The 10,364-nt window shown below is 36.8% G+C and overlaps 1 protein-coding gene across 1 annotated transcript in view; it reads left to right on the top strand.

Moving 5' to 3' along the window:
* The window catches only part of CNTN5 (contactin 5), a 186,763-nt gene extending 177,287 nt beyond the window's left edge, over window positions 1–9,476 (top strand). Inside the window, exons 16-19 of the mRNA XM_010080210.1 lie at window positions 4,738–4,924; window positions 5,392–5,504; window positions 6,893–7,061; window positions 8,619–9,476. Of these exons, the coding sequence (XP_010078512.1) occupies window positions 4,738–4,924; window positions 5,392–5,504; window positions 6,893–7,061; window positions 8,619–8,722 (573 nt within the window). The 3' untranslated portion in view covers window positions 8,723–9,476. The remainder of the gene's footprint in view (window positions 1–4,737; window positions 4,925–5,391; window positions 5,505–6,892; window positions 7,062–8,618) is intronic.
* Window positions 9,477–10,364: the final 888 nt, after the last annotated feature.

The following is a 10,364-nucleotide window of genomic DNA, read 5'->3' as shown; positions in this document are numbered from 1 at the left end:
GAAAGAATTACTGGCTGGAAAAAAAAAAAAGATTTTTTGGTTTTCTTTTTTTCTTTTCCAGAAAACCAAGGCTAATACTTAAGTATAGATCACAAAGCTCATGTCTTTTTCATTGGAATTCACCCAGGGGATAGGACTTTGACTGACCTAATCAAAAGATCAACTTGCAACAAAAAAATATAAAAAATAGAAAAGCTTGAATGCCATTTTCAGAGAGAATTACTTAATATAATAACTTGTTTATATCATATTCTGTCTTTCAAAGAGAAATATTCAAGTTTTTGCTGTTTCTTAGATGTACTTTATCTGTTGTTACAGGGGAACAGAAAATTGTGTCTACATGATACTGGAATTTTATTTTTTTAATTTAGTGAAATATACCTTGAAGTAATTTAGAAAGAGCACATGGATATTTTTACTAGAGGCTGGTAAAGCACGACAGAAAAAAAGAGGAACCAATTTATCAGACTTTACTTTTGGAATTAATGAATTTTCCCAAACACAAAATTAGCAATTGGTTAGTTTTATATATGAGTCAATTTAGCCTACAAACTTTCTCATATGCTGATTCAAACCCCTTGAAAATCCTGAAGATTGTAATCATGAGTTTATAGCAGAGCAGTACTACTGCTTGTCAAGTCCTTAAGATAGGGATCACACCCTAGATCTCTCACGAGTGCCTCAAGAGAGCCATACCCTTTGCAATGATGACTGTATCATTAGCAGCTTGTTACAAAACTACTAGCTTTCTATTACCTAAAATCAGAATCCTAGATAATAATTGATTTTGCATATATGACTAGATATTTGATGATAGTCCTCAAGGTTAAGGTACAATATCAGTTTTTGTCCCATGTGTATGCAGGACTATGTGGGAGAAGAGAGTACCTGAGGAAAGAGGTGGAGGATGCAGGCTACTTCAGAGAAGGCCCCAGAACCTAGGAGAACCAGACAGTGTTTTCTTTCTTCTTTTCAGTCAGCAATTGTTTTGGTGAGAGGGAAAGAACTGAGGTTGATTGGTATTTTGCAGGAGCCTCTCATCTTGTTCTGAAGGACAGTCACACCAATGTCTTAAGATGATACAAAAAGCACCTCTTTTCATCTCTTAAGTGCTTGGTTCTATCATTGCACTAAAATTTGCATGACTTACATGTGCCAGTTCAAGGCACTGGCAGGCTTTTTGATTATGATAATTAAAATTACTTTTATCAAATATGAACCATTGTCTGGTTTTTCTCAGGGCTAGCAGCAGTTCTTTCAGGTCACCGCTTTTTCTCCCCTAGCTCCTTCTGTACTCTGCAATCTCTTGAAGTTCTTCTTCAGTTATGTCGGTACTGGTTTTGTTGATAAATACGCAGTCAGAGAGCCCAGGAAAGTTTGTGTGTTTTGTCCTATTTGATTCATCCTTTCTAATTTAGGCTCTTCCTTGATATGCTTAATTTGTAGCTTTAATTCTCTGTGGTCAACAGAAGGAGTATCCAGACAATAACCCTGACTGTACTGAATTTAGAGAAGACCCACAATTAGATCAGATTAATTTATACCTTAGTATGCACACCCTACAAACCAATTTGGGAAAAAGAGTAATATTATTTAAAATACCTTTTAACCTCAAACTTCAAGGAAGAGATATGTAAGTGCTAGAAGTAGAAAAGTGTTAGATGGAAACAAGTTTTTAACATAATCATTTCCTTTTAACCCACAATCAGGGCAAAGCAGGTTGAATGTTCCGGCGTCTTCTCTCTTCATTTGAATATCATCTTTGCTTTCTCTCCAGCTCAGAGAGATGAGTCTGGGAATCAGATATCAAAGCTTGGTATTCTTTGGCTAAGTGAAAGAGAACAGAAAGTCTAGCAAAAATTTAAAACCTCACAAACAATAATGCATCAAATAGACCAAAATTTTTTCCACAATTTTTCTTTCATTTTTCAAATATGGGCTACTCTTCTGTTATTTATGCTTCATACTATATAAGTATTTAAAGTTGTCATTAATGAAACCCTACTCTAAGTGCAGTAAATCTCTTCAGAACAGTATAAATTAACATTGCAGAAAACAGCAAGATCTAAAACAAACAAACAAACACATAGGGGTATAAATAAACAAACCCTCTGTTTTAAGAAATACGTCCAGCACTTTTAACCATCAGCAGTATCTTGATTTCAGTTCAAATCAATGTGTTCCCTCACCATCGACCTCAGTCAACAATCACTGTATTTCTTTTTTTATAACCACTTTTTTCCTTTAGTTCATTTGGCCATCAACAAATGGATGTGTGCATTACAAAAGAAAGAGAAAAGCATAGTTTGAGATCAAAGTCCAAACTCACCTGGCAAAACTTTAAGGGGAATTTTAAAAGCAGGGATCAAACACTTAAAGGCTTTGAAGTACAGGAGAAATTGAAATAGAAGCATTGCCAAATTGCATTTCATGCTTTTGGTGCTTCATACAGTATATTCATTCCCTCAAGAATAACCCTTTTGCAAGGGGGAACACCTTTGCCATGTGGTGCAGCAGAACTGGTAGGGAACATACCATGGTTATTTTTGCAGACTAAACATGTCCAAAATATAATTAGTATCCAAACTGACAATGCCATAAAAGCAGTGGTGGAGAGCATTTAAAAAACATGAAAAATGTTAAAAGGGCTGAGTCATGCTCCCAGCTTTCTTCCACACTCATCAGGTTTTAATATCTGTGTAGTCCTAACACCAATATTTGGAAAATCAAGTTTTCCTGATTTCTTTATATCGGGGGGGGAAAAAAAAAAAAAAAAAAAAAAAAAGCTTCAGTGCAAAAGTTGGGGGGTAGCTACTGCCTTGCATTCACACGAGGCACTGTGTACCCTGTGAATAAACAATGAGACTTATTGAGCTACTAATAATTTTGTTCCTGGCTTTCTAGAAACAGGATTTCACTACTTCAGTTGCATTTCCAACTCTGTTACTGTCTGCCCATGTAACCTTGGGCAAGTGACTTTTCCTTTCTGACCGTTTCCATGTTGGATCCTCAGCAGACTTCACTAACTGGATGACAGGGTCTCCAGGATATGTGCTGTCGCTCACTGCCTGTTCATACAGTGCTTAATACTATGTGGCTCTCATCACTGTGGTGTCAAGTTTGTGAAGATGCATTGCAAGTAAAATGAAAGGAATGTGACTGCCCAAGAGAGAATAAGCATTGGAGGTTCAACCATAGTGTGTGAATAAATAGTTGTTGATTCTTTTTTCTTTCCGAGAAAGATGTGACTAGGTATTACTTCAGATACCAACAGGGTTGGTCAAGCATTCACCTAGCAAAATATCTCAATGTAACACACTTATTTTAACAAGTGGTGACTACACCTAGATTTGCTATATGAGCTGTAACTAACCAAAGAATTAAAACAATAATATTTTAACATGAGGTAATGCAAGCACACATAAAAGATATTTACATGAATTTTACAATAGAAAGACTAGATTTTGAGTTGGCACAAACTGATATGACCTCAATCATTGTTAACAGAGACACTTTACTCAAATGAAGACATGACCTCAAATGTATATTTTTGTAGCCAGGTCTTTCTAGATTTTTTTTTTTTTGAATGGCAGTCCTAGTGCAATTATAAAAGGTCACCATTGTACTCATTGTTCTTATTTTCCTATTAACCCCTTGGTTTTTTTGGTTCACCATTTTCTGGGATACATTCACAAGAGTGCTGTATTGTCCATGACCTTTTTCTCAGAGGAGAAGTTGTCCAGATATAACACAAATAACTTATTATGAAATAACCAACTTTACAGAAAAGGTCAAAATGTGGAATAAATGCAAGTAGGTCTCAGCATGAATAACAGCAAGCTGAATACAGGTCTTTGAATGGCACATTAGTGACATCTCCTGTCAGGAAAAATAGGTCCCCGTGACAATTACCTTGCTTGTGTAGGTCACCTAAATACATTAAAGAGAGACAGTACTGTTTTTTTCCTATTTATGTCCTGCAAATACTTGGTCCCTGAGGAAAGAGACTAGTCAAATTCCTAGATCAGCTCTATAACCTCCTTGAGATTATGATAAACTCAGTGCAGATACCAGAACTATGGAGTGAGAACCACGTAGATCATTCAGGGTTTTTGTGTCTGAAAAGGAAGGGCATAAACATGCTATCAAAATTGCATTTGCCAGAAATGTGTTTATATCCAAGAACTAAAACTGAATGCACTTCCTTCTTTTTCCTTAGGTAAGATTTTTCAGATAAATGAAGGATTTCCTTTGGTGTTCTGTCATTTTCTGTTCATTACACTGATAAGAAATTTCATGGCTCTGAATTGCCCAGGGCAAAGAAGGGAATATTGCTCACAACACTTCTTTATTGATTCAGTCAGAGCTTTCCAGGGTGAAGGCAGATATTCTGATGATCTACCAGAGGATGAGCTTTCCTTTGAAATACTTTTGACTCCCTCCCAATGTTCATCCTCTGCTCTACCATCTTGTAGTTGCATCCTCTCATGCCAGCCCACAGCAATTCAAAGTGCTTCCAGTAATACCACAATATTCAGAGTCTCGCCATTTTGGAGAAGTGAGCATTGTTTGTCTCTGATGTTAGGCTGCAAATTGTATGTGTTTAAAAGGGCTTGATGATCAGACAAAAGGTAAAAATGGCAAAAAGACCCTCCACAGGATAAAAAGTATGAGCATTTGGAAGCGTGAGCTTCCCAGAGGCCTATACTAATGCTTCACTTGGTTGCTTTTTGGCAGGTTGGTTACTGGAAGGACATGGAGCAGGAAGAAGCAGCAGAAAAGGTCAAAACTGAGGGAAATGAGTCATCCATCCTTCTGACAGGATTAGAAGGAAACACATTATATCACCTAACGGTGAGGGCATACAACGCTGCAGGGTACGGACCACCTAGCACTGCTGTGCGTGCAGCAACCAAGAAGTCCCGTAAGTAATCTCAGTACATTTGCTCAAAGGAAGAAGTCAGGAAGCAACCTCTGCCCTTGTGGGTTTTCCTTTAATAAGAGTGTATAATAATCGAGAATCATGTATAGTTTTGATTCATGGCTTTGCTTTGATATTTAGACATGAACTCGTATGACTTTGCATTTATAACAAAGGTTATCTTCCTAGAAAACAAGTTATTTTTGACAAAGAAGGGAGAGAAAAAAGTTCAGGTCCATAAGTTTTGGGGAGCTTATGGGGTGGGCTGAGTAAATACACCACAATCTATTAAATGACAATTCTGGTGCAAAAAAAAAAAAAAAAAATCTTTAAATATTCAGGCTAGAATTGGGAGCCTGCTAACACAACCAGTTGTAAAGGTAATGAAAGGCTGAAACACTTTTTTTTTTTTAATTTTAGATAAACTACCTATAAAATATGTTTATGTACATGTTATTTTTTCTCCTCAGCTCCCAGCCAAGCACCAAGCAATATTATGTGGATACAGGATGGCTCTCATGTGTCTCTTGGGTGGGAGCCAGTCAGACCTCTACCTAATGAATCTGACGTAATGGGATACAAGGTCAGTGCTTGCCCTTCCTTGCTCACCCTTCCCTCTTCCAAATGTCTGCTCCTCTTCCTTGTTGGCTTTTTTCCCTTTCTTGTTTTTCTGTGTAAGTATACTATATAGACTATCTGAAATCAGTTTTCACCATGAAAAGCAATAAATAAAAATGAAAAGAGTGAAATGTCCCAACACTTTGTGTGTTGTGATTTTCAACTACTGATTACAAACTGAGTAAGCTCTATCTGAGGGATCAGTTTATCATATCTGACTTAGAAGTGGCTATTAATAAGACCAGTCTGCAATGAAATTCCTGCTAACACTTCAATTTAACTGTGTTTGCAGTAGGATTTAGAGAAATGCAGCAGAATGAGGCATCTTAAAATGACATTAAAATTAATATTTTTATGGAGCAGAAACACAAATACTTTGGTTTGTTTTGTGATCATGCTGGTGATGTTCAACAATCAGTGGCAGTAACATCTGGCATTTAAAGTTTTGAAGTTTTAAAGAATAAGATCCAGATTAATTCCTAAATAACAAGTCATAAAAAAGCAGTGGAATTCTCTGCAATCTTTTAAATCAAAGCAGAATTATTTCAGTGTTTTTACAGTGAGATGGGGCTTGCTTTTGAAGTATATATGCGATCATTTCTTCAGACTACAATCTGATATTCCCTCTGATACATCAGGAATATCACCAAGAATGTGTAAAATTATTCAAATAAACCAGAAACAGCCCTAACCTTTATCAGAATAGTGGAGATTCTGAAAATGTTGAGCTGACTGCTTTGGTTTTTTACACCTCTCTGACCTTTTCAGTTTTGTTTGGGAACAGAAACTCTTACGCAGAAGTGCCAAAAAGACAGCTATATACTCACTTGCTTTCCTCCCACACACCATAAGCTTGTCCTGAGTTTCACAGGAGATGCAGGGACAGTTCTGAGCTATTCTCAGTTGACTTAACCAGCTAAAGCAAACAAAATAAGGACACTATTTAGGGCATTTTTTTTTTACCTTTAAAATTGGGGTTTTCAGCCAAAAATGTGAATCTACATGAATTTAGGATAAGAATTTGGACTGGAACGCAAATCGAACCCAAAATGCACTTTGAAGAAACTTTGGAGAGAACATTGTGTAACACCTAATGCCACAGGGGGCAAATGTTATATCTTTGCTCTGGATCATAACCAATGTCCTTTCACATTCATTAATTGCTAATATACTTTCTTAATCAGCTTCTGAAGCCATTTGGGGGTGAGAGTAAAAGCAGATGGCTGTTCAAATGTAATGTCATTAAATCCCTAATGAAACAGTTAACATTTCAGTGACTGTGTTATCTACACAAAATGTCTGGTCTGTAACGTGAATGACCACTATGACCACTATCTACTTTATTGACCACAGGTATTATTTAGGCAAGAAGGCCAGAGCAACAGTCAAGTTATAGAAACACAAAAAACATCTGCAGTGGTACTTCTTCCTGATGTTGGTGTCTACATCATCGAGGTCTGTGCAGTCAGTGAAGGAGGGGATGGGACTGCAAGTCCCCAGATCAGAGTTCCATCTTTTTCAGGTACGTTTGCACTTGTATCTGGAAGAATGACGATTATAGCAATGCTCATTAAGAGCATTAGAGACATCCATGTGGGGCTGATGAACAAAGCAGAGGATTTACAGGAAACCTCTCCCTTTGTAGGATAACATCTGGAAACCTAACTGAGCTGTAGATGTCTACACGCACACCAGGTGTCTCAAATGACATTATAGTTAGCTGACATGTAATCCATGCAGACAGTGAAGCCTAGACAGCAATTTTGCTGATCTTCTGAAATTAAATATTCAGACATAGGCACATAAGAACATCTGAGATGTCCTAAGCTATCCCAAGCACTTGCACAGACCTGGCAAATATGATGTGGGACTTAGAGAACATGCACATCATTCTGGACCACCAACGAGAGGTGTACTAACATAGCTAAAACAACATGTTTTAGGTAGCTGAACCCTGTATATGTGCCTGCCTTAGAATAAGCTGAATTTCTCTGTAGGTTCCATTGACTCCCTTGAGAAGATATTACTTTATTAAATTATTAATGTATTACAGTATTACTGTATTATCACTAAGTAAATTATGATGTCTAGCTTCTATTTCCTCAGTTACTGCCATATGTGGAAAGAATTTAAAGTAGCAATATTACACAGGTAAGAAAGAGGTGGAAGGATTTTTGGCAAGAACAACTAGAAAATAACATCATCTTTTGCCTAAACACAACAAGGCATCTTAATCCTAACTTTCTACTGACACTTTAAAATTCTACTAAGCATTGCTTTTTAGTTCTTAAGGAGTACTATCCGAAAGGTGTGAGTCTGAAATTTCAATCTAAACCTACAATTTCAGCTCTAGCCTAATCGCAAACTACAGTTCTATCATCAGAATGCAGAAGACACCAACTCCTATTCCATGGAACACTTGTTTCATATATCTTTTGAGCCACAACTCTAGGACACAAAATCTTTCATTCCCTCTAAGCTGATATTTTCATTAGACTATGCACAACAGATCTGTTCCACTTAGGACAACTGGTCCAGAGAAACCCAGTCTGATTCCCTTCCTGTCCTGTGATCTATTGCCACTGCCAGCTGATAGCACATTTCCCCTTAACACAGCTTTTTAAGGGACTGCTGTGATCTAAAAACATCACTGGGCTACTGGGCAAAACACCACTCTTTTCTGCTGGACAAACATCAAGATCAAGGTCTAGCTTTCATTACTTATTCTGGGAAGAGCATTTGTGATTGTGGCTCAGGGCATCTTCTGCAGCCTAATTCCTTTTGAGGATTAAGGCATAAAACTGCATACCCTTTTGGAATTTCCTATTCATTTGCACAGTGAATATGCTGAGGATTCAGCATGTGATTTGCTGTAGATATCATCAGAAAATCCCCAATTTCCTTATGTCTGTCTAGGGAGCCTACTTTGTGATTGCAGTTCTCACAAGGTAACCAATTGCCTAAATGTTAGGCTTTTGCTGAGCATAACTGAATACAAGTTTTGGACAAAATCTACTACCTAATGTATTGAGAACCATTTGCATCATTTGTACTTTAATTATTTTGCTTTTCATTTCAGGAGGGAAAGTAACAAGTGCTCAGTCCACCTTACATGTGTTGTCTACTTCCTCGTCCTCTGTAACATTGCTTTTGGCACTGATGGTTCCTTCAGCCTCATGGTGAAGACTGCAGAATTTATTATTGTTGTTATTTGTTTGCTTTAGCTTGATGACACCAAGGAATGGAGTTTTATGTCCGTGGAGAAACTGAAAACCTAAGCTAATGCTTAAAGACCCATAGAAATGCCTGTGATGCACTTAGAGGAGCGTTGGAGACACAGTCAATAATTCATCAGGTTTTTTTCTCTTCTTTTTTTGTAAAAGTCCTCTGGGGAGGGGACACTTCTTGGCCCAAAAAATATGCAGATTGTATGTAATAAACTTTTGTAAGCAAACGTAATTTCTGTCAAACGTACTTTACTTTTTTAATATGTTCAATTTTGGTGACCCCAGTCATGTATCATTAGGTGTTTAAACAGTGGTATCTAGTACAGTACATCTGTTTGGTTTGGAAAAAAATCCTTTTTTAAAATATAGAATAAAGTTTGATACAGCTTTGTCGAATACTTTTCTTGCATCTCCTATGGCTGGCTATTCTTACTGACAAGAGAAAAAAATATAATTTAGATACATAGCCCACTGCAAAAGTACAGAGAACTTTGTTCTGAAAATATATGGATAAGTATTTAATCAGCAAAAAGTATTGTCAATAAAATACTAGGCAGCACGCTCAAGAAGTGGCAAAATGGAGCAGAAAAGCCATTTATTTTATTACAAGGTAAATGGAAAGTGATTAAACACAAAAGGAAAGTAGTTTGCTTTTTATCAAATACCACAACTTAATGTCAAATGAATTAAATATTTATTTTCAATAGCAAGTAAAAAATCAATTCCTGATGCATATGACAATGAAAACTCCACTGGACATTTAAACCTGACAAACATTAGGCTGCTAAGTGGACAAATAAAACAATGCAAGGAGATAAACCTATTTTTTCCAACCACTTCTCAGTTGTAACTTTTTTTTTTTTGCTCTGGGTCTAATTTTTAGGAACATTCTGTGCTTTATATATTTGGTAATCAAGTTGAAGTATATATGAAAATGTATTATGGAGAGAATATTAACATTTTTTTTGAATGTAATCATTCATGTATACAGACTCCAGCAAGATATATTTTGGAGAATGCTGTGTCTGAAAAAAATCACTTGGATAAGTGCTACAGAGCACCATTCCAGTTACTTAGCTAATTGGCTCTATTTCTATAGCTCACTAGAGGTTACTTTTGTAGGGACTGTATGTTATCAGTTTCAATCCTCACTTTTTGCTGTACCAAACAATTTTTCACTCAATAGACAATTTGGGAAATTTTTCTACATTGGAAGACCTTTCCACATATTGGCACCTGAACCAAGACGATCCCCAGCGTATATGGTGTGCGTGTTTGTGCAGTTATGGTGTGCACGGTGTTACGATGGATGGTTTTTTACTACCATGTGTCTAGGGATCATGCCTAGGTTGAGCATTCCCTTGCATGGGAAAAATCAAGTTTAAAGGATTTAACAGGCAAGTCCTAATAGCACAGTTTTTCTAATAGCATAGTCCATCCCCCTAAAAGTTTTGATGCAAATTTATTTTGGTTGATGGGGTTTGGGTCTAAAATGCTATTATTTTGCCAGCTAACTAGCAAACCAATACTTTGCATTTAGCTACTACACTCTGTAACCGTGCCCTTTCTTAGCAGCTTTAAAATAGTAGCCAAGAAAG

The sequence above is a fragment of the Pterocles gutturalis genome, unplaced genomic scaffold (genome assembly GCF_000699245.1).
Source record: "Pterocles gutturalis isolate BGI_N339 unplaced genomic scaffold, ASM69924v1 scaffold3154, whole genome shotgun sequence".
NCBI lineage: Eukaryota > Metazoa > Chordata > Aves > Pterocliformes > Pteroclidae > Pterocles > Pterocles gutturalis.
This window is presented reverse-complemented; position numbering and strand designations above follow the sequence as displayed.